Here is a 25,114-nt window from a genome sequence, read left to right as displayed (position 1 = left end):
AGGATGTTTTTCTGGGCTCTGTGAACTATCCTTGCTCTGTCAAGCTGGTGCCTAAACTGAATCGCTGCCTCTGTATAATCCTTGGTCAGAGTGGGGAAGAGCAATAGTCATTGTTCCTTTGTTTAAGGGACTGAACGGAACCATTGATACACTCAAAAAAAAAAAAAATCCTGAAGTACAAATTTTTGGTATATAAATATAAAACTGAGTTACTGTATTTCAAAACCTTGCCTGGAGAAACTAGTATGGGATTCTAGAAAAAGAGGAAGTGCGTACAGACCCACCAGAACAGGCCTCAGGAAGACCTGCCTCGGTTAAAAATATTCAAGCTAAAAAATGAGGGATATTTTATTACATAAAGTCCTCTCTTTAACAGATCCACTCAAATCCCCTTTGGAAGCAGAGAGGGAGTAAATAAACAAAAAAATGTTAAACTCGTTTTAGTCCTCATATTGATGCCATGTACTCATTATGATAATTCCTACGAAGCTCTGTTGCAGATAGATGCCATACTCCCACTTTTCTGAAGGGAAAACTGAGGCACAAGGTTGGCAAGAATGAACAAAGTCCAAGGGACTTTTAACACATCCAGCTCTTAGGACAGCATCAACTTTTAGATTGATCGAGGCTTCCCTGGTGGCTCAGAGGGTAAAGCATCTGCCTGCAATGCGGGAGACCTGGGTTCAATCCCTGGGTTGGGAAGATCCCCTGGAGAAGGAAATGAAACCCACTCCAGTATTCTTGTCTGGGAAATCCCACGGACGGAGGAGCCTGGTAGGCTACAGTCCACAGGGTCGCAAAGAGTCGGATACGACTGAGCGAGGACTTCACTTCACTTTACTTTAGACTGATCAGATTAGCTGTGACTTCTTCAACACAACCAAGAAGAGAGCGGGAAAAACGGCTCCCAGAAGCAGAACAAGATGCAACCTCCAAAACATGAGCCATTCTCTCGACTCCTGTGCCAGACGGAAAGTGAGTCCACAGTTCACCTGGCCCCTGGGATGGGTGGCCCTGGCAAGGGCACAGCAGACCGTGAGAGGCGTCCCAGCAGAAACAAGGTCTAGACCGGTCTCCCTTCCTCCCGTCTCCCCTCCTCCCGCTTCCTCCCCCCTCTCACCCTTCAGTTCAGTTCAGTTCAGTCGCTCAGTCCAACTCTTTGCAACCCAATGAACCGCCGCACGCCAGGCCTCCCTGTCCATCACCAACTCCCGGAGTCCACCCAAACTCACGTCCATCGAGTCAGTGATGCTATCCAGCCATCTCATCCTCTGTCATCTCCTTCTCCTCCTGCCCTCAATCTTTCCCAGCATCAGGGTCTTTTCAAGTGAGTCAGCTCTTCGTATCAGGTGGCCAAAGGACTGGAGTTTCAGCTTCAGCATCAGTCCTTCCAGTGGACACCCAGGACTGATCTCCTTTAGGATGGACTGGTTAAATCTCCTTGCAGTCCAAGGGACTCTCAAGAGTCTTCTCCAACACCACAGTTCAAAAGCAGCAATTTTTCGGTGCTCAACTTTCTTTATAGTCCAACTCTCACATCCATACATGACCACTGGAAAAACCATAGCCTTGACTAGACGGACCTTTGTTGGCAAAGTAATGTCTCTGCTTTTTAATATGCTGTCTAGGTTAGTCATAACTTTCCTTCCAAGGAGTAAGCGTCTTTTAGTTTCATGGCTGCAGTCACCATCTGCAGTGATTTTGGAGCCCAAAAAATAGGTGAGGAATTATCTGGCAGCCTTGACATTTTTTCTTTTTAAAAAAATTTGGTTTTCAGCACGATTCCATGTGTCAAATGACAAATCTGAAAGAGGGAGTCAGGTACGAGCAGGCTGTGTGATGGGGAAGGAGGAGGGCTCTTTCCCAAGCCTTAGCAGCCAGCGGGTGGCATCTGATCACAGGCAGGGCCCGTCCCCTGGGAGACACGCAGGCTCGGCTTGCCCTGCACCACTGCCAGCGGTGAGTGAGTGGCTAATCCAGGCAGTGCCATCTCCACGGGCGGGCAGGCCAGTGGGCGAACTGTGTGGAACAGTGGCAGTGGAGGGGGCAGGCAGGTGAGGGGGTGGGGCAAAGGGACCCAGCTGACCTGGCTCAGCTCGGTGCAGGTGGGTGCTGATGATGACTAAGAAGTAAGTTCTGGGAGCAGGGACAGGGATGAGGACCAGGGCCCAGCCCCGGCAGGAGCTCTCCTGAGAAATCTGGGTCATCTCTTCCTAGGACCTGAAACTTACCTTGATGTACTGGGGAAAACCTCTAATGAATTGCAGAATCTGGCCTACTGGTTTGTGGAATGACAGCAGATGACAAGAGCGGCCCCAACATTGAGCAACGCGGTATTTATGGCCTTAAGGTTTCCTGCCAAGAGGTCCGATGTCAGGCTAATGCCCTAACCCTGCTTAAGTCTTCCAGCCCATGATTCCTAGTCAAGATTTCTTTCTCTCCCTTCTCCACTCCTATACCCCCAGGCTATTCTGCCCTGAGTCTATATGCTTCTCCTTTCTTTATGCAAGTCCCACCCTGAGCCCCCAACGTCTTTATGGGAGAGCGTTCTGGTTGCTTAGATGATAAGTACTGGTACTTAGAGAGCATTCTGGTTACTTAGCAAATACAGTCTGGAAGAAAAGAAAGGGCTGATATACTGTGTTGGCCAAAGGGTTCGTTTGGGTTTTTCCGCACGATTTTATGGAAAATGCTGAGTGAACTTTTTGGCCAACCCAATAGAAGTTCAACCTCCCCAGATCCAAGGGGCTGTGGAAAAAGAACATGTTTATTTATAATGTGTTTAAGGCCACTGGGGAATAGGGGAGGAAAGCATTTAAAAACGCTTTATTTTTCTATCATGAAACGTTTCAGGCCAACAGAAACGTATAGACAATAATTTTTAAAAAAACACGTATCCACTATTCATCTTTGTCAAATCTTAATTTTTGTCAGATCTGCTTCTGACTTTTTAAGAAATAAACCACTACAGACAGTTGACGCTTCCAGTGTTCCTCTCTCCAATGTTACTCCTCTCCTTTATATGTATGTACCCTACACTTGACTATGTTTACATTTTTACCTCATTTGTAAACACCCCTCAACGACAGACATTACTGTTTTGTGCAAGTTTAATACTTTATATAAACTGTATTTTTGTATATATATTCTTCTGATCCTTTTTGTTCAGTGTTGGTTTTTGAGATTTGTTGATCTTAAACATATAGCTTTACTTGACTAATTTTTAACTGCAATGTCGTATTCCATTGCGCAAATACACTCAACATAGTTACCCAATCACATTATAAACATTTAGAATATTTTCAACTTTTCATGCATCAATGTTGCAATAGACATTCTTGTAGAGGTCTATTTATGACCAATATATTTGGATTCCTTATTTTTTTTAATTGAAGTCTAGTTGGTTACAATGTTGTATATGGATTTATTTCTACTGCTGCATTTTGTGCTTTGTATTTACTCCTTATTTTCTATATTCCTGTTTCTCTTCCCTGCCTGGATTTAATAGATTTTATTCCATTTCCAGTAGCTACTCTCCTGATTGGAAAGTCATATACATTCTATTTGTTATTTCTATTATTCTAGACACAGATGACATTACCCTTGTGGCAGAAAGTGAAGAGGAACTAAAGAGCCTCTTGATGAAAGTGAAAGAGGAGAGTGAAAAAGTTGGCTTAAAACTCAACATTCAAAAAACTAAGATCATGGCATCCAGTCCCATCACTCTATGGCAAATAGATGGAGAAATAATGGAAACAGTGACAGACTTTATTTTCTTGGGCTCCAAAATCACTGCAGATGGTGACTGCAGCCATGAAATTAAAAGACGCTTGCTCCTTGGAAGAAAAGTTATGACCAACCTAGACAGCTATTAAAAAGCAGAGACATTACTTTGCCAACAAAGGTGTGTCTAGTCAAAGCTATGTTTTTTCTAGTAGTCATGAATGGATGTGAGAGTTGGACTATAAAGAAAGCTGAGCGCTGAAGAATTGATGCTTTCAAACTGTAGTGTTGGGAAAAGACTGTAGTGTTGAGAGCCCCCTGGACTGCAAAGAGATCAAACCAGTCAATCCTAAAGGAAATCAGTCCTGAATATTCATTGGAAGGACTGATGCTGAAGCTGAAACTCCAATACTTTGGCCACCTGATGCAAAGAACTGACTCATTGGAAAACATCCTGATGCTGGGAAAGATTGAAGGCAGGAGAAGGGGATGACAGAGGATGAGATGGTTGGATGGCATCACTGACTTGATGGACATGAGTTTGAGCAAGCTCCGGGAGTTGGTGATGGACAGGGAGGCCTAGTGTAGTGCAGTCCATGGGGTCGCAGAGTCAGACATGACTGAGCGACTAAAGTGACTGAGACTTAAAGACTTCTATTTGTTTCCCACATTCTCTTCTCCCCCTATCTGTCATATAGGTAGAAGCTCTGACTTTTAACAGAGCACATGGTTATCTAGAATAAAGACTACACTTTCCAATCTTCTCGGTGGCGGGATATAACCACATGAATAAGTGGCCAATGGGATGTGAGTGGAAAGAATGAAGGCAGCCTTTGGGTCATGCTCTCAAGAGGAAGGGACCGGAATGTGGTCATGAGAGTGAACCACCTTCAAACATACGCAGGCCTCTCCCCAGAGCTAGGCTGCTTATGTCTGGAATGTCACATGAAAAGGAATGGATTTTTTAAACACATGTACTGCCTGGCCCATCCTGTTTCCTAAATCTCAGGCTTCAGGTCTTTCATCAACTTTGGAAACTTTAAAGGCATTATCTCTTGAAGTCATGCCTCTCTTCTCCACTTCTGGAATCTTCAAAAAGGATCTTGTCATTCTGGCATCCACGTCTTAGCCTGTGTCTTCATCTCTCTGCATTGCCCTCGAGTCTGGGTTATGTCCTCAGGCCCATCTTTCCATTCCTGAGGTCTGTCTCAGGTGGCGCCTTATCTGATGTTAATCTAGCCACTGAGTATTTCATTTCGGTGCAAATATTTTTCATGTCTAGCAGTCCTATTTGGTTCTTTTTCTGATCTTTTTGGATGATGTCCTGTCCTTGTCTTATATTTTCAATTACTTTATTATGTCTTCAATAGTTTTATTTTGGGGGGGGAGGAGGCACACTGAGTGGCTTGTGGGATCTTAGTTCTCCAAGCAGGGACTGAACCTGGGTCCTCAGAAGTGAAAGTATGGAGTCCTAACCACTGGCTGCCAGGCAATTCCCTCAAGTAGTTTTGAATTCATGGACTTTATAGTGTCTTGCCCACAGTTCTTAGAACAGTTGGAACAACAGTTATTAGAAATTCTTGGGGGGCGGAATTGAGTCCAGTCTGTTGCATACATGGACTCTCACTCACTGTGGGCTATTCTCTCAAGTATTCAGTCACTGTGGATCACATATTCGTTTTCACTAAGGACTTTCCTTTTTCCTGTGTAGGTAGACATTTGTGTCCTTGCCTGAGAGGTAAAGGGACTTGCCCTCAGTCACAAAGCTAGAAAGTGGCAGAGCCAGGTAGTCTGGCTCCAAAGCCTGGGTCCTTGTCACCAGCAAGCAGGCTGCCTTCCACAGTTCATACTCTTAACAGAGGGTGAGCAGCAGGGTGGGGATATCCATTCTCCTCTCCTAAAATATCGCAGGGACCTTCAAGATGGCAGAGCAGTAAGATGTGGCGATCACCTCCCTCCCCACAAATACATCAAAAATACATCTACATGTGGAACAACTCTCCTAAAATATCTTCTTTCTCTGAAAGAAAGAAGTATTACTTTTTTATGAGTAATACTTCTGAGAAAGAAGTATTAGGGGAATAATAGAACCTCCACTGCAGACACCCATGACTCAAGAAGTGATCCAAGACCAAGGAGATTTGTAGCATTTCTTTGGTGTGTTACAGGGAGAAGCAGAGTGGGAAAGAATGCCAGATGACAGATTAGTAAACTGCTTAGATTTTGATCTTTGAAAAAAAAAAAACCTACCTGGGTTTTATTTTATGAGTGTGGGAAGCACCTTATTAAAAGTTCACCTTCCTTGTATTACTAGTTTTGATTTGCATTTCTCTACTAATGAGCAATTTGAGCATCTTTTCATGTGTTTATTAGTTGTCTGTATGTCTTCTTTCGGAGAAGGCAGTGGCACCCCACTCCAGTACTCTTGCCTGGAAAATCCCATGGATGGAGGAGCCTGGTAGGCTGCAGTCCATGGGGTCACTAAGAGTCGGACACGACTGAGTAACTTCACTTTCACTTTCACCCACTGGAGGAGGAAATGGCAACCCACTCCAGTGTTCTTGCCTGGAGAATCCCAGGGACAGGGGAGCCTGGTGGCTGCCGTCTATGGGGTCGCACAGAGTCGGACACGACTGAAGCGACAGCAGCAGCAGCAGCATGTCTTCTTTGGAGAAAAATGTCTGTTTAGGTCTTCTGCCCACTTTTTGATTGGGTTGTTTTTCTGGTATTGAACTGCATGAGCTGCCTTCATATTTTGGAGAGGGGTGGGATAGGGTGGGAAGTGGTAGGGATGTTCAAGAGGGAAAGTGAAAGTCACTCAGTCGTGTTCGACTCTTTATGACCCCATGGACTGTAGTCCATGGAATTCTCCAGGCCAGGATACTGGAGTGGGTGGCCTTTCCCTTCTCCAGGGGATCTTCCCAACCCAGGGATCGAACCCAGGTCTCCCGCATTGCAGGCAGATTCTTTACCAGCTGAGCCAAAAGGGAAGCCCAAGAATACTACAGTGGGTAGCCTATCCCTTCTCCAGTGGATCTTCCCGATTGTAATTTAACCGGGGTCTCCTGCATTGCAGGCGAATTCTTTACCAACTGAGCTATTGGGGAAGCCCTTTCAAAAGTGAGGGGACATATGTATACCTATGGTTGATTCATGTTGATGGATGGCAGAAACCAACACAATATTGTAAAGCAATTATCCTCCAATTAGAAATAAAATTTTTTAAAAAGCTCACCTTACTGCAACAGGTGCTAAATAAGCCCTAGAGATCAAATCCACAGTATAATGAATATAGACAACAATATTGTACCCTAGGGCTTCCCTGGGGTCTCAAATGGTAAAGAATCCACCTGCAATGCAGGAGACCTGAGTTCGGTCCCTGGGTTGGGAAGATCCCCTGGAGAAGGGAATGGCTACCCACTCCAGTATTCTTGACTGGAAAATTCCATGGACAGAGGAGCCTGGCGGGCTACAGTCCATGGGGTCTCAAAGAGTTGGACATGACTGAGTGACTAACACTTTCACTTTTCATTGTGCTATAATCATCAAACTTGCTGAGACTAGAATGTAATTATTCCAACCACTAAAATGATAATTATGTAATATGATAGACAAGCTAATTATTGCTGCAATGGTGATCATATTATAATATATAAATGGATCAAATTAACATGTTGTACACCTTGAATTACAGAATATTATATGTCAAATATATTACAATCAATCAACCAATCAATCAAACCTCTAAAAAACAAAAAATGAAAACTAAGTTGACCTTCCCCAACTCTCCTCTCTGACAGTGATTTCTTCAGGGACCTTAGAGACTACCTGCTCCCCAGGACTCACCTTGTCGGCCAGCAGCTCTCTGATCTTGCTGGCCTGCAGTCGGAACCGGAAAAGCTGGGTTTCTAGGGCCAGGCAGCGCTTCTGCCAGTCCACACTGGCCCGCGTCTCCACCGTGAGTTCTGCCATGATGGGAGCACCTTGTGGAGATTCCAGGGAGCCCTGAGGACCAGCGTACAGAGAGGGGAAAAGATAAGTGTGTGAGGAGGAGTTCGGTGGGGAAAGGAGGAGACCGACGGAAAGCAGAGGAAACAGGGTGGGGAAGGTAAGTGAGCCTGGCTCTCCCTCTGTCCCACGGGCAAGTTCTGAGCTCAGCTGGTCCTGTTTCATCATAAGGCAGCTGTGCAGCCTCAGAAAAACCACAAAACCTGAGAAACCGCAAGGAGAACCTCGTCTCACTGTTACAGAAGTGAAAAGCAGGGCTCACTGGTTTTTCATTCAATTATCCATTTAACAAAAATGTGTTCATTACAAACATTCAGTGCCAGACACTGTTCTAGACATTGGAGATGCAAAGGGAAATGAAAGAGGTCCCGTGTCTTTTCAAACAACTCTTTGGAAAAGTCTAATTGCAAAATTACAATGTAGTCACAATTACTAATCAATATGCAAATAAGAGGAATCAGAGAAATGGAGTGGACTGTGCTAGGGGGAGGGTGTTGAGGGAAAGCTTAAACTGGGTAGCAGATTCATCCATGATCACAAGGCTAACTGGAGACAGAACTGTGATTCCCAGCTGGGTACTGATTTTTTACAACAATAAAGATTTCAGATGGGGAAAAAAAAAAAATGGAACGAAAATGTAATCTTCAAATTTCCTTGACAAGTTTCTATTCAGTTGGGATTTCATATGTTGTCATCAAATCATCCTGTTTTGAAACAGATTCCCACTTTCCTTTAAGTTATAAAATGCAAACCAGAAAATTGGTAGATATTTTTCTATAGCCTCTGGAGGAAACCGTGGGCTTCCCAGGTAGCTCAGCTGTAAAGAATCCACCTGCCAATGCAGGAGACACAGGAGACACGGGTTCGATCCCTGGGTTGGGAAGATCCCCTGAAGGAAGAAATGGCAACCCATTCCAGTATTCTTGCCATGGAAAATTCCATGGACAGAGGAGCCTAGCGGATCGTTCCATAGGGTCTCAAAGAGTTGGACACAACTGAGTGACTAAGCACACACACGCACTGGAGGAAACCACGAATCTTTAGAAAACACTCCAGACAGATTCAGAACAAGCCAAGTAGACACCTATAATATCCCCAGCCAGGGGAATTTACCCAGATGTCTTCTGGAGAGAAACAAACCTGGGTCAGGGATGAGAAAATGAAGAAGAAGAATGTGTATATGTGCATGAGAAGGGAGATATAGATGCAGAGGGGGCACAGAGTAGAGAAGGGCTGGAAGACACATCCATCACCAGGACTTTTTAAATCCCCTTTCTAGGGTGCTTTCCACTCCAGTACTCTTGCCTGGAAAATCCCATGGATGGAGGAGCCTGGGAGGCTGCAGTCCATGGGGTTGCTAAGAGTCGGACACGACTGAGCGACTTCACTTTCACTTTTCCCTTTCATGCACTGGAGAAAGAAATGGCAACCCACTCCAGTGTTCTTGCCTGGAGAATCCCAGGGACAGGGGAGCCTAGTGGGCTGCTGTCTATGGGGTCAAACATAGTCGGACATGACTGAAGCAACTTAGCAGCAGTAGGGTGCTTTTAATAATTATGCTTGACAATAAGCATAAATTTGGTCTGTCCCAAACCATGACATATGGTCTCCCTACTATCAGGTGATTTTAAAGAATGATTGTTAATTTTCTAGGTTGATATATATTTTTTTTCATTAAATTGGGGGCAGGGACTGTGCTATGTAGCATGTGGGATCTTAGTTCCCTGACCAGGGATTGAACTTGTGCCCTCTGCAGTGGAAGCATGAGTCTTAGGTTGATAATATATTTTAATGTCATCTTTTAGAGATAAATATGGCTTACAGGTGAAATGATGTAATGCCTGGGGTTTGCTTTAAAACACTTCACCATAGGAGGTGAGAGGCTGGTATATAGGAGGTGAGAGGCTGGTATATAGGAGGTGAGAAGCTGGTATATAGGAGGTGAGAGAGATATATGCAATAAGACTTGTCAAAACACTGATAATTTCTGAAACTGGGTGATGGGTATACTGGTCTCTCTACTTGAATATATGCCTGGAATTTCCCATAATAAAAATTTGTCTTTAGAGAACAGACTTGTGGTTGTCAACGGTAAGGGGGAGAGATGGACTTGGAGTTTGGGATAAGCAGATGAGAACTATCAAATTTAGAATGGATAAACAACAAGGTCCTACTATAGCACTGGGAACTATATCCAATCTCCTGGGATAAAACATAATGGAAACGAACAGTAAAAAAGAATGTATACACCACATTAACAAATTGAAAGATAAAAACCATATGGTTATCTCAACAGATGCAGAGAAAGACTTTGACAAAATTCAACTTCCGTTTATGATAAAAACCCTCCACAAAGCAGGCACAGAAGGAACATACTTCAACATAATAAAAGCCATATTATGATAAACCCACAGCAAACATTATTCTCAATGGTGAAAAATTGAAAGCATTTCCCCTAAAGTCAGGAATAAGACAAGGGTGCCCACTCTCACCACTATTCAACATAGTTCTGGAAATTTTAGCCACAGCAATCAGAAAAGAAAAAGAAATAAAAGGAATCCAGATTGGAAAAGAAGAAGTAAAACTCTCACTGTTTGCAGATGACATGATCCTCTACATAGAAAACCCTAAAGACTCCACCAGAAAATTGCTAGAGCTAATCAATGAATATAGTAAAGTTGCAGGATATAAAATTAACACACAGAAATCCCTTGCATTCTTATACAAATTAGGGAAATTAAGGAAACAATTCCATTCACCGTTGCAATGAAAAGAATAAAATACTTAGGAATAAATCTACCTAAGGAAACAAAAGACCTATATATAGAAAACTACAAAACACTGATGAAAGAAATCAAAGATGACACAAATAGATGGAGAAATATGCCATGTTCATGGATCCAAAGAATCAATATAGTGAAAATGAGTATACCACCCAAAGCAATCTATAGATTCAATGCAATCCCTATCAAGCTACCAACAGTACTTTTCAGAGAACTAGAATAAACAATTTCACAATTTGTATGGAAATACAAAAAACCTTGAATAGCCAAAGCAATCTTGAGAAAGAAGAATGGAACTAGAGGAATCAACCTGCCTGACTTCAGACTATACTACAAAGCTACAGTCATCAAGACAGTATGGTACTGGCACAAAGACAGAAACATAGATCAATGGAACAAAATAGAAAGCCCAGAGATAAATCCACACACCTATCGACACCTTCTTTGACAAAGGAGGCAAGAATATACAGTGGAGAAAAGACAATCTATTTAACAAGTGGTGCTGGGAAAACTGGTCAACTATTTGTAAAAGAATGAAACTAGAACACTTTCTAACACCATACACAAAAATAAACTCAAAATGGATTAAAGATCTAAAGGTAAGACCAGAAAATATAAAACTCCTAGAGGAAAACATAGGCAAAACACCCTCTGACATAAATCACAGCAGGATCCTCTATGACCCACCTCCCAGAGTAATGGAAATAAAAGCAAAAATAAACAAATGGGATCTAATTAAACTTAAAAGCTTTTGCACAATGAAGGAAACTATAAGCAAGGTGAAAAGACAGCCTTCAGAATGGGAGAAAATAATAGCAAACAAAGCAACTGACAAAGAATTAATCTCAAAAATATACAAGCAGCTCCTGTAGCTCAATTCCAGAAAAATAAATGACCCAATCAAAAAATGGACCAAAGAACTAAACAGACATTTCTCCAAAGAAGACACAGATGGCTAACAAACACATGAAAAGATGCTCAACATCACTCATTATCAGAGAAATGCAAATCAAAACCACAATGAGGTATCATCTCACACCAGTCAGAATGGCTGCTATCAAAAAGTCTACAAACAATAAATGCTGGAGAGGGTGCAGAGAAAAAGGAACCCTTTTACACTGTTGGTGGGAATGCAAACTAGTACAGCCACTATGGAGAACAGTGTGGAGATTCCTTAAAAAACTGGAAACAGAACTCCTGTACAACCCAGCAATCCCACTGCTGAGCATACACACTGAGGAAACTAGAATTGAAAGAGCCACATGTACCCCAATGTTCATTGCAGCACTGTTTACAATAGCCAGGACATGGAAGCAACCTAGATGTCCATTGGCAGATGAATGGATAAGAAAGCTGTGGTACAAAAACACAATGGAATATTATTCAGCTATCAAAAAGAATGCATTTGAATAAGTTCTAATGAGGTGGATAAAACTGGAGCCTATTATACAGAGTGAAGTAAGTCAGAAAGAAAAACACCAGTACAGTATATTAACACATATATATGGAATTTAGAAAGATGGTAATGACGACCCTATATGCAAGACAGCAAAAGAGACACAGATGTAAAGAACAAACTTTTGGACTCTGTGGGAAAAGGCGAGGGTGGGATGATTTGAGAGAATAGCATTGAATCATGTATATTGTCACATGTGAAATAGATCGCCAGTCCAGGTTTGATGCATGAGATAGGGTACTCAGGGCTGGTGCACTGGGATGACCCTGAGGGATGGGATGGGAAGGGATGTGGGAGGGGGGTTCAGGATGGGGAACACAGGTACATCTATGTGATTCATGTTCCATGTATGGCAGAAACCACTACAATATTGTAAAGTAATTAGCCTCCAATTAAAATAAATAAGTTTTAAAAATAAATAAAAAAGAATGTATATATGTGTATAACTGAGTCACTTTGCTCTACAGCAGAAATTGGCACAACATTGTAAATCAACTATATTTCAATAAAAAAAAGAGATGAAAAAATTTGTCGTTTTAAAAAAAAAATCTCTTTTCCCTTCTTCAGGAGACACATGGTCTCAGAAAACCCAGCTACCTCCTGTATGTCACTAAATATTACCCTGGGGCACCAGTGAGCCTGTCTTTGGTAGGTTCACCACCAATACTGCCTCCCACCTGACATGTGACCTCTACAATATCTTTCTCCCATTATACACCACAAACAGCTATTACCTACTGAGTCCTTATTGTATACCAGGCACATGTGGCCTCTTTCATTGTCATGAGAACCCATGAGACAAGGAGTGGGAATTAGTCCACACTCTCAGGTAAGGACTCGGAGGAACAGAGTCTGTGGCTGGTAAGCAGCAGGGCTGAGATTCTCATTCTAAAGTGCCTACTCTTAGCCACTGAGCTCCTTACCCATCCAAAAACTGCAAGAATTGATTTCACAAAGAGTGGAATGGAGAAGACTTCCCTGGTGGTCCCTGGTTAAGACTCCAGGTTCCCAATGCAGGGGGCCGGGATTCCAGCCCTGGTCAGGGAACTAGGTCCCACATGCGACAGCCAAAGATCCTGCATGCCGCAACTAAGCCCTGGCACAGCCAAATAAATAAAAATATGTAAGTATTAAAAAAAATTAATAAAAACTTTCATTGTTTTTTAAAAAAGAGTAGAGCAGACTGTTAAGAATGAAACATTTTATAGGCTCTCTCAAGATCCTCAGTGCAAAGGTGAACCTATACATTAGACTTCCCAGGGCACCCTGGTCTCATATATTCTGACCCTTTATCCTCCATAAGCATGGAGGATATTTGTCATGTGCCCTTTTTGTTTAAAAAACAAGGTCAGTAGACCTGTAGAGAAAGGCCCAACAACGAAACCACTGACAGGTCAGGTGATGGAGCCTTTCAGTTCTGGGCACTCAGAACGCTGGACACATGATCTCAGTCCTGTGCTCCCAGAACTGTCATCCCAAACAATTCGACATTGTGACCTCCCAGCGATCCCCACCTCAAAAGACTGGGACCAACTGGAACGGGCAGGAAGACAAAAGACAAAAACAAAACATGACCTTCTCTGAGCTAAGATCACAGCTGAAAAGACACAACAGAACCTTGTGGGGCCTCCATAGAAAGCCCGGAGGCTTCATGTTTAGTTTTCTTTGTCCTTTAGAGGGGATTTCACTTTCCCTGCCTAAGTACAAAAAGTGGCGGACCTGAAGCTAGGACCTTGGAATCTTGCAACCTAGCCTGGGGCTAAGAATTAGCAGTAAAAGCACCCAAGTAAAACCAAAGGGCAGCAGAAACTCAATTCTTTTGTGTTGTTTAAAAAAAGTTTGGTGAGTGTTAATTCCCTCTTACCTATTGCCAAAGCTGCAGCTCAGATTCTGCTGGAGGGCAGAAACCCAAATTATCAAAATCTCCAGGGACTTTGGAAATAAAATACGTCACTGGCCTCTGCCCCACGGTGATACCTGAGATTATACCTAGTCTGGAAGTTCTTTCCCCAATCCAGCATCTTCATGACATCACGGTTTTTAGAAGTGCTCAGCTTAATCCTCTCCCTGCCTTGGGGATGCTGGTGAAGGAGCTCGCACTCTTGTTAGGCTTGTCTCAGCATGTGAGTGGAATTAAGAGGTTTCTAAATGGATCTAGAGCAAGGTGCCTGCTGTGAAATCAAGACCCAGAGGCTCTTTCGACAGAGGCAGGTGGCTGGAGCTGCAGCTTTAGTATACAGGATGTTAGGGGGAGATACCAGTAAGTTGAACCTCAGCTGCTAAGTCACCTTGCATTTGAACCACCCATAAAGATGTGCAAGGATAAGCAGAAACGAACTTGCAGAATGGTCCTTAACTCTTCAAAGCATTGCTTTGTCAGGTGTTATTTCTCTCGTTACCCTCTCGATATCCCCGAGATGGAGGCCAAGTGATATAATTCACACTGAACAGGTGAGCAAACTCCTCGCATCGGTGACTTGCTCAGGGACACAGAGGCAAGTAGTATTAGAGCTGGACTAAGAATCCTGATCGCCCAACATCTAGAACTGTCCTCTTTCCATGAAGATGCTTCTATAGTGGCTGCTGCTGCTGCTGCTGCTAAGTCGCTTCAGTCGTGTCCGACTCTGTGCGACCCCAGAGACAGCAACCCACCAGGCTCCCTCGTCCCTGGGATTCTCCAGGCAAGAACACTGGAGTGGTTTGCCATTTCCTTCTCCAATGCATGAAAGTGAAAAGTGAAGTCACTCAGTCGTGTCTGACTCTTAGCGACCCCATGGACTGCAGCCCACCAGGCTCCTCCGTCCATGGGATTTGCCAGGCAAGAGTACTAGAGTGGCAGTGGAGTCTTATGCTACCAGGCTAGCCTAATGAAGATACAGCATTAATGTGCTGCGTTAGATGGGGAAATGACAGAAGGGATATGAGCTGGGGACAAACCCCAGCTCAATTGTTTGTTTCATGTTTTATCCTGGAAAGCTTCAAACACACACAAGTAGGGAGGACAGTACAATAAATCCCCATGTGCCCTCCGGCCAGCTATAATGATCACCAACTCATAGTTGCTCTTGTGAAACCTAGTTCTCAATTCCCACTAGTGCCCAGCATGCTGAATGGCTTGGCAGGCAAGAGTCAAATGGTTGCAATGGCCTTGGCACCTGCTTTAGAACTCCCTAAGGCTCCCAGCGCCCTGGACTGACACGGCCACAGAGGTCAGCAGAGACATGCCTCAAGAGGCAGGGGCCATGGGTAGAAGGGTGGTGGAAAGAGGCAAGAGGAAGGTGTTAGGTGACTTCAGTCTGTATCAGAGAAAACACAAACTTGACCTGGGATAGCTCTGGAAACTTTAGGGATATGGACCAGAAATGGACAAAATGCTGACAGTAAATTTAACTTAACCAATTTTTGTTAGATGATTCCTATGTGTGAGGCTGGAGACACAAAGAGGAACAAAGACCCTGTAGTTTGTGAGGCTTCAGGTCTACGGTCTGAATATCCTGCAACCTTCCTGCAAAGACGGCCAATCAGAGCAAGTGCCTGAAGTTGCTGCAGGAGGCATCAGAAGGTAACAGGGACTGCGTTCTGGGTGCAGGCTCCACTAGGCTCTCCTGTGTCACCTCACTGTGGCTCACTCCCTGAGCGTGAGCACCTTCTGTGAGTCCCACTCACTAGCAGTGGGCTTCTGAAAGGGCTGTGCAGATGAGGCTGACTACCTGCCCAGCTCTGGGCAAGGAAGAGCCCCTTTTCTGGGGAAGAAGCCGGAGGGAGGGTGAGTGCACACAGGGGCACAGCTCCCTCGATCTGATCTCCCACTGTTATCTGATCAAGCCAACAACATGCATTTTACCTCTTTTGCATGCTGAGTGAGCATCCCATTTCACAACGGTGGGAGAGTCAGGAAAAGGTGAGCATGTTACAGACTTCTGGGACACAAATCCCAAAAGGGGCTAAGAAATCCAGGAATATAGCATCCCTCAGACAAAAACCAACAAAAAGAAATGGCAGAGTGTAATACTTAAGATCCTGAGGCTTGGCGCCAAACAAACCTGGGTTTGAATACTGACTCAAGAACGACCTGTGACCTTCAACCATCTGCTTGACTTCTCTGAACCTATTTGAAATTGAAGGCAATAATATTTGAAAGGAGCACAATAATATTAGATCGAACCATGTGAAACTGTCAACACGTAACCATTTTTTGACTTTCAAAAATGGCAATTTCATAGTCCACACTATGTTGGATTTTTTTGAGAATCAAAGGAGGTATTATAATACAAAAGCCTGGCACACAGGAAGTACTCAATAAATAACAGCTACTATCAACAAACAAAAGGCAAATCAACAGTGCCCTGGGCATACTTGGTGCTCACCACCATTATCAGAGAGCAAGTCAGGAGATTTTTAAAAATTCTTTTATCTCAGGACTTCCCTGATGGTCCAGTGGTTAAGACTTTGGGTTTCCAACGCAGGGAGCATGGGTTCGATCTCTGGTCAGAGAACTAAGATCCCACATGCTGTGCAGTGTGGCCAAATAAAAAAATTATTTACCTCTTTGTTTTTGAATACTAAGCAAAAGAGTATATGTACAAAGTAAGGCTTCTTCCCACCCCTGAACTCCAGGCATAGTTTTCCCCAGAGGCAACCACTGTTAGGAGGATTTGAGTCTTTCTGAGATGTCCCTGGATATACAAGTGTCCATATGTATGCTGCACACACATACACACAAGCAAACGGTGGCACACTATATCCACTGTACTTAATATAACTCAGAGAGCTTCCTGTATGTGTGTGTGTGCGTATGCATGCATGCTCACTTAGTCTGACTCTTTGCAACCCCATGGAATGCAGCCCACCAGGTTCCTCTGTCCATGGGATTTTCCCAGCAAGTACTGGAAAGGGTTGCCATTTCCTCCTCCAGGGTATCTCCCTGACTCAGGGATCAAACCCATGTCTCCTGAGTCTCCTGCTCTGCAGGCGGATCCTTTACCACTGCGCCACCGGAGAAACCATGTACATATATAATAATATATACCTGCCCCATTCTTCCCTCAAGCTTTTTAAGAGCTATATTGTATTCTCTTGTATGGCTATTACCTGATTTCATTTGAGTCCCTAATTGACAGACACTTGGGTTGTTTTAAACCTTTCACTAAAACAGTGCTACAATGAATATTCAATGAATAGACATTATTTCATACACATCTCAGTTTATCTCAAGGATAAAGTCCCAGAAATGGAACTGTACCGCTGAGTGATGTACATTTTGCAATGGCCAAAGAGTTCCAACTGCCCTCCCCTGAGGCTATTCTAATTCATACTCCAGCCAGCAATAAGCACCAATTTCCCCACAGAGGTGGTCGGTTTTTAATTCGTTTTTGACAGAAGGGTTGGCCAGAGAACACAGGATGGTGGCTCAGTGGCCAGACTGCTATGGAGTCACTTGGATCAGTAGTGAGGGGATCCTGACACCTCAGCGCCAGCATGTGGAATGCACTCTTCAACCCACAGGGAGCACAGAGTTCTGCAGTTACACAGCCTCAAATGGGGCTTCCCTGGTGGCTCAGGCGGTAAAGAATCTGCCTGCAATGTGGGAGATCTGGGTTTGATCCCTGGGTCAGACAGATCCCCTGGAGAAGGAACTGGCAACCCACTCCAGTATTCTTGCCAGGAGAATCCCATGGACAGAGGAGCCTGGCAGGCTACAGTCCACGGGGTCCCGAAGAGTCAGCACGACTGAGCAATACACACACACACACAGCCTCATAGAGAGAAGATGGGAACAATATGGAGCACTCCTCTGCAAGCAGAGTGACTTCTTCCGGTAGCTGATGCCTTCTGGAGAGGGCAGAAGGGGTGCCAGAGGCATTTTCTCAGCTCACTTGTTAGTTTCAATTAGTAACCCAGCTCTGAACAGGCCCCCTCAGCAGTCTGTGGAGAAGGAGGGTGGTGAACAGCGATGTAAATGCAGTTTTAAGAGGCTTCCGTTTGAGGCTTGCCTCCTCCACTTTTCAGTTATATGACCTTGGGCAAGTCACTGTTTTTACGAGTCCTAATTTCCTCCTTTATAAAACGGGGATAATAACGTGCAGAAACACTCGAAGTGGTGTTTTATAAAGAGTTAAGTGATGTTTCCAAAGACACAATGTCTGCAGCATAGAAGACAGTCCAAAAAGTTTAAGGAGCAAATAACTTTTCCACTGAAGTTGATATTAAAATCATCTTTCAAGCAGCAGTTTTAGCCAGAACTAAAGCTTTGTCCTGAAGTTTCATGAGGTGTATTCATAGTAAAAGCTTACTTGTCCCTTGGCAGGACCAGATCCAGAGCTTCCCTGGTGGCTCAGTTGGTAAAGACTCTGCCTGCGATGCAGGAGACTTCCCGCAACACTTAGGTTCCATCCCTGGGTGGGTGAAGATTCTCCGGATAAGGAAATGGCAACCCAAACCAGTATTCTTGCCTGGGAAATCCGATGGACATAGGAGCCTGGCAGGCTGCAGTCCATGGGGTCTCAAGAGTCAGACACGACTGAGCGACTAAACCACCAGGCACAGATCCAACAGAGAGCAGATCTACTCCCAAATGAGGGTCTTCATTGCCCCTGACACCTCCATTAAGACCCCCTGCGCCCCGGTGACCGATTCCTCTCTAAGGCTTCTAGGACGCAAAGTTCCTGCTGTCATTTGGCGCCCGACTGGTTTTCTCTTCTGTTTGGCTGACCTGCCTCCATAAACCAAGCCTAATCCACCAGGACCCTAAGAGAGCCACCCAGGAATCACAAAAGCGATAACCCGAGATGAGACCGGGAAGAAAGTGGGAGCCTGCTAGAGCTCAGGCAACTCGGTGGAAAGCCTGCAGGTTCGCTCCGAGGGCCCTTCCAGGGAGCAACTGGATCGAGCGGGTCCCAAACTCCGGATCCTCTCCAGGAAGGCTACTCCTCGCCTGGCGGTGCCAGTTCCCCGAGCCCGACGCTCCGTTCCCAGCGCTCCTGGCTGCTAGGAGCTTGTTTCCAGGTAGGGAGGCACCTGCTCCGGAATCGCCCTCCGGCCAGAGGCAGCGGATCCTCTCTCAGTCTAACCAAACACCCTCCCCGGCCAGCGAACCCTCACTCCCACGCCCACGCGCACAGTATCTCTGCCCGAGGGGCTCCCGGGGGCCGCTCACCTCCAGCCAGATCCCGGGCGTCCCCGCCGCGCACCCGGCACACGGGCGCCTCCGGCGCGCGTCCGCCGCTGACCTTGCGTCGATCTCGCCCGAGTCCGCCGCGGCCGCCGGGTCTCCGCTCCCCGGCAGCAGGGGTCGGCGTGGGCGGGGCGGGCCGGGCTGGCCCGGGAGGTTTGCCCGCCCGCTGGCTGCACAAAAGCCGAGCCGACCTCGCAGTGCCCCATTCAATACTCCGCCGCGCCCCCTCCCCGCCCGCTCCTTAAAGGCAGAGCGCCAGGCTGGGCTCCCGGGGCGGCTCGCGGAGAGGCACAGGAAATGACCTCAGCAGGCTCCAGCCTCCCACCTCTCGGCACCGCCGGGCTCGTCCCTGGGGCGGCGGGGACGGCGGCGGGGTCCCGCGGGCTGAGAGGTGTCCCGAGCTCCGGCCCCGAGCTCTCTGCAGAGGCCGAATCAGCGGCCACCTGGGGCGGCCGGGGCGCCCCAGCATCTACTCAGCTCCCAACCAGCCTGAGACCCTCCCTGGATGGGGCGCAAGACCAGACCCTTCCCCGTCCCCCCTCAAAAGGAGGTTCCCGTATTGGTACGACTTGCAGGAACCGTCACGCCTGGATATTTGGAGCAGAAATCCTTATTTCAAAGAGTCTGTCCCATTGGGAGACCAAAGTTCTGATATGTAATATGAAGGAAAAAACAAAACTCACCGCAGCCTAGAGGGTAACTTGCTTGCGTCTGTACGTCTGTATGTATGCATGCACGCATTATTTATTTTAAAGGAGCCGGCGGGCCAAGGAACCGGAAAGGCAAACAGGACGTCGCCTGCGCGGGCAGCTCACCGTGCACCCTTGCAGCCCCTGCGCTCACCAGTACAATCCTAAACCTGCCGGGGGTTGGGGATGGGGGTGGAGTACTCAGTTTTTAGTTAGGTGGATATGGGGTAAAGACGATGAATATGGAGAATATTGCAGGAAAGGATCCACGTTTCAGAACAGCTTTATTCCCCAATCCGGCAGGCTGTCAGGCTAGTTCTGAACAGAGGCAGACTCAGCAGAGTTTCTCCCCAGGGACTTTGAAAGTTTCTTTCCAGGTGGTAGTGCCTCCCCGGCTGCACCCCACGTTTGAATCTGAGTGTCTGGAGGTTAGGCTGCAAAGTTGTGCAGTTAATAAGGCCTCCAAGTAATTCTCATGCACAATTTTGAGAGCCCAGACTCTGGAAAGCTGACTCATGTAGTTCAGGAGGCCAAGGGTGAAAGTTCAACAGGGTTAATGGGACTTCATGAGCTTACACGAGAGGGCAATGGCAACCCACTCCAGTACTCTTGCCTGGGAAATCCCATGGACGGAGGAGCCTGGTAGGCTGCAGTCCATGGGGTCGCGAAGAGTCGGACACGACTGAGCGACTTCACTTTCACTTTTCACTTTCATGCACTGGAGAGGGTAATGGCAACCCACTCCATATTCTTGCCTGGAGAATCCCAGGAATGGGAGCCTGGTGGGCTGCCGTCTATTGGGTCGCACAGAGTCGGACACGACTGACGTGACTTAGCAGCAGCAGCATGAGCTTACACATGGACTCATACCTCCTGAGGATTGGAATAGATCAACCCCAAACTGTGGGTAACTGGCCTCTGTCCCCTTCAAGACTGGAAATATTGCTAAGGAAGCCCCAAAACAAGTCCAGTGGAGTTTGTCAAGAAGACTTATGCTCATTCATGCATGCATGCACTCACTTTGAATAGGTAATCATTCACATAGTATAAATTTGAATTATTAATAATACCGAAGGGCTAACAATGAAAAAGTCTTCTTCCTCCACTGTCCCTTGTCCTCTAGTGTGTGTGTATGTGTGTGTGTGTGTATGTGCACTCAGTCGTGTCTGACTCTTTGCAACCCCGTGGACTGCAGCATGCCAGGCTTCCCTGTCCTTCACCATTTCCCAGAGCTTGCTCAAACTCATGTCCATTGAGTCGATGATGCCATCCAACCATCTCATCCTCTGTTGTCCCCTTCTCCTGCCTTCTGTCTTTCCAGCATCAGGGTCTTTTCCAATGAGTTGGCTCTTCACATCAGGTGGCCAAAATATTGAAGCTTCAGATTTAGCCTCAGTCCTTCCAGTGAATATTCAGGATTGATTTCCTTTAGGATTGACTAGTTTGATCTCCTTTCAGTCCAGGGGGCTCGCAAGAGTTTTCTGCAACACCACAGTTCAAAAGCATCAATTCTTCGGCACTTAGCCTTCTTTATGGTTCAACTCTCATATCCATACATGATTACTAGAAAAGCCATGCTGCTAAGCTGCTAAGTCACCTCAGTCGTGTCCGACTCTGTGTGACTCCATAGATGGAAGCCCCCAGGCTCGCCTGTCCCTGGGATTCTCAAGGCAAAAACACTGGAGTGGGTTGCCATTTCCTTCTCCAATGCATGAAAGTGAAAAGTGAAAGTGAAGTCGCTCAGTTGTATCCGACTCTTAGCGAACCCATGGACTGCAGCCTACCAGGCTCCTCCTTCCATGGGATTTTCCAGGCAAGAGTACTGGAGTGGGTTGCCATTGCTTTGACTATATGGGCCTTTGTCAGCAAAGTCATGTCTCTGCTTTTTAATAGGCTGTCTAGGTTGGTCATAATTTTTCTTCCAAGGAGCAAGCATCTTTTAATTTCATGGCTGAAGTTACCATCTGCAGTGATTTTGGAGCCCTCCCCCAAAAAAGTCTGTCACTGTTTCCACTGTTTCCACATCTATTTGCCATGAAGTGATGGGACCAGATCCCATGATCTTAGTTTTCTGAATGTTGAGTTTTAAGCCAACTTTTTCATTCTCTTCTTTTACTTTCATCAAAGGCTCTTTAGTTCCTCTTCGCTTTCTGCCATTAGGATGATGTCATCTGAATATGTGAGGTTATTGGTTTTTCTCCTGGCAATCTTGATTCCCACTTGTGCTTCATTCAGCCTGGCATTTCACATGATGTACTCTGCATAGAAGTTAAATAAGCAGGGTGACAATATACAACCTTGACGCACTCCTTTTCCGACTTTGAACCAGTCTGTTGTTCCATGTTCAGTTCTAACTACTGGTTATTATGATACAACACCAAAAAATGATATTACATAATTATTAACTATATTCATCATACTGTACATTTCATACTCATGACTCATTTATTTTGCAACTGGAAGTTTGTACCTCTTTATCTCCCTCACCTATTTCTTTCCTCTCCCCAATCTCCTCCCTCTGATAACCACCTGTTTGTTCTCTGTACCTATAACTCTGTGTTTTGCTATGTTTGTTCATTTGCCTTACTTTTTAAATGGTTCCCTAGCATGCCTAATGATGGATATTTAGAACATTTCCAGTCTTTGGCTATTATATACCTTGCTGCAGTGAGTATCTCTATACCTATTTCTTGGTCCACATATGTGACTGTCTTTACAGTTTAACACTTAGAAGTGGAATTGCAGGATGTAAACACAATGTGAATTTTAAATTTCAATAGATGCTGCGCACTGCCCTCAAAGGAGACTGCAGCAACCAACACTTCTGTCGATGCATTTGAGTGCTCCTTTGTTCCCTCCCACCCGCAATGATAAAGTGATTTATCACAAAGCACAAAGCTTTTAGGAAGGGAGGATGAAATGAGTTAAACACATGGATGATTTTAAAACGCTGTCAGCACACAGAAAGGCTCAATAAAAGTGTTAGATGACGGACTCCCAGCCACACTCCCCTGCAAGACCTCCCTTTCTTTGGGCTCTGTCTCAATCCCTGCTCTGTAAACTTGGGTGAGTTCCTTAGTCTCCCTGGGACTCAGTTTCCATATCTTTAATATGAGGATTGTAATGTCTCCCTCTGGAGTTGGTTTGAGGATTAAATCAGATATTAGAGTTACCTAAATTTTGAAATCCAATCATTGTTTGATAAGTGATGGCTATTCTTCTTCTCTTAGCTCTGCTCCCCCCTCAACTTTTTATTATGAAAATTCCAAGCCTAGAGAAGTTGTAAAAAATAGTATATTAAACACCCATATACTCTTCACTTATACTTACTAATTGTTAACACACTGCTGCATTTACTTTCTCTCTCTCCGTGTGTGTGTGTGTGTATTTTCCATTTGAGACTTAGTTGTACACATCATGACCTTTTGTCCCTGGATACTTCAGGATATTCCTGCTAAGAACAAGCATGTTTTCCTAATATCATCACACTTATAAAATTTAGCATCAACACAATACCATCATTGACTGAACAGGCCATAAATGTCCCCAGTTGTCCCAATATTACCTCAGTTTTATAGCTCTTCTATTTACTATTATTAATCCCTACCTAGTACTCCCCAGGGTGAATGGTTGCCTGGAGGAAATGGGCCTGTCCCCTCCTCCGCTCTAGGGGAAAAAGTGACTCCCACAGCCTCAGACCCTGGCAGGTAATCAATAATCAGGCCGGCAGGAATGCACACAGGCAGAGCAGTTTCCCATCTGATGCTACAGGTTGTCCCGCCAGCCTTTGCTGCAGTTGCCTCCTCTGCCTGACCCCAGCCACCCCCATGCTAGCAGCCTGGAGAGGTCCTGCCCACTGTCCCCCAACTCTGGATGGGTTCCTCCCTGGCCCCCTCATTGGTCCCCAATCATCAGAGACAGACTGTTCAGGCTCCAGTGAGGCTGGCTCCCCAGCGGAGCCCTCAGCCATAGCTCCCATGCCACACCTCCCCAAGGATGGATTCTTATGGACCTTCAGGCTGGCCTACCCCTAACTCAACTCTGAGATTCAGGGTTGGAAAGTCTTAGACACTGTCTTTTTCCCATAGTCTTTTTGTCTTAAAGCTCTTTCTGGGACTTCCCTGGAGGTCCGGTGATTGAGACTTGGCCTTCCAATGCATGGGGTTTGGGAGGGGAGCTGAGATCCTACGTGTCTCTTGGCCAAAAAACCAAAATAGAAGCAATAATGTAACAGATTCAATAAAGACTTTAAAAATGGTCCGCATTGAAAATATTTAAAAAAAAAAAAAAGAAAAGCACTTTTTATGTAGCCCTCCATGGATCGAGACAAAGTCAAACCGTGGCTATCACTGAATCAGCAGACAGTATCTAATGCCTGTCCCTCTCTCCCACCCTTTCATTCATTCATTCACTTGTTCATTTGTGGTAGCTGACTTTCAAGTTGTTCCAGGGAATCTATTAGCTGCCCAGCTACAAGCTTGGATAAACTATCTCCTTGCTTCCTGTCTCACTTTATCCTGTGCATGACTTAGCAGTTGAACAACAACAAAGTGGGGAAATTATTTCCTCTGCACAGCTACCCTCTGAATCATGATATTTGAGAGCTGGAGGAAAAGGCTGGATTATGAGGGAGTCCCTACAGAAGAGGGGAACCTTTGAAAAACTGAGGCAAAAAAATAATAATAACAAGCTGCGTTGGGCCGGTGCCATTGTGGGAGAGGAAGGACAGCAGGCAGCGCTGGATGGAACTGAGAGAGAGGCTCTGAACTTCCAGACCCCCTGAAGGGTCCACAGAGAGGGTACCCTCCACACCTAAAGCTTGTTTCTGCTTGATGTTAGCTTATCATTACAGGTGGCCTGACAGAACAGAGGAGGGGAGAAAGCCAACACGTGCCCAGAGATGAAGGCTCAGCTGGGCCACAGAAGCTGAAGGCCTCCTTTCACCTTTCTGAGAGGAGGATGAGGCCTGGATAAGCACCCGCTGTGAACAGCTCTGAACCCATTTGGCCCTTTGGCGATAGTCAAGGTCTCCTATTGGTTTGGGTGAAAAAGTTTGTTCGAGTTTTTCCGTATCATCTTACAGAAAACCTGAATGAACTTTTTGGCCAACCCAATATTTGCAGCCACTGGAAATGAGAGGTGAGTGGAGGCCACGTGTCCCCTTTCCATTACTTCCTGCAGGTGGAGCATTAAACGTGGCCAAGGCCAGAACCTACCAAATGCACAAACATTTATCGGCAAGCAGGCACCAAAAGCCCCACAACCTGCTTCACGGGACTTC

The 25,114-nt window shown here is 45.5% G+C and overlaps 1 protein-coding gene across 1 annotated transcript in view; it reads right to left on the bottom strand.

The window, feature by feature from the left end:
* The window catches only part of PLEKHH1 (pleckstrin homology, MyTH4 and FERM domain containing H1), a 50,188-nt gene extending 36,082 nt beyond the window's left edge, over positions 1-14,106 (bottom strand). Inside the window, exons 1-2 of the mRNA XM_055538402.1 lie at positions 13,835-14,106; positions 7,570-7,728 (exon numbers count right to left, since the gene is read on the bottom strand). Coding sequence (XP_055394377.1) covers positions 7,570-7,695 — 126 coding nt within the window. The 5' untranslated portion in view covers positions 7,696-7,728; positions 13,835-14,106. The remainder of the gene's footprint in view (positions 1-7,569; positions 7,729-13,834) is intronic.
* Positions 14,107-25,114: the final 11,008 nt, after the last annotated feature.

This window comes from Bubalus kerabau, chromosome 10 (assembly GCF_029407905.1).
Source record: "Bubalus kerabau isolate K-KA32 ecotype Philippines breed swamp buffalo chromosome 10, PCC_UOA_SB_1v2, whole genome shotgun sequence".
In the NCBI taxonomy this organism is placed as follows: Eukaryota; Metazoa; Chordata; class Mammalia; order Artiodactyla; family Bovidae; genus Bubalus; species Bubalus kerabau.
Note: the sequence above shows the minus strand (reverse complement) of the source record. Positions and strands in the feature narration are given on the sequence as shown.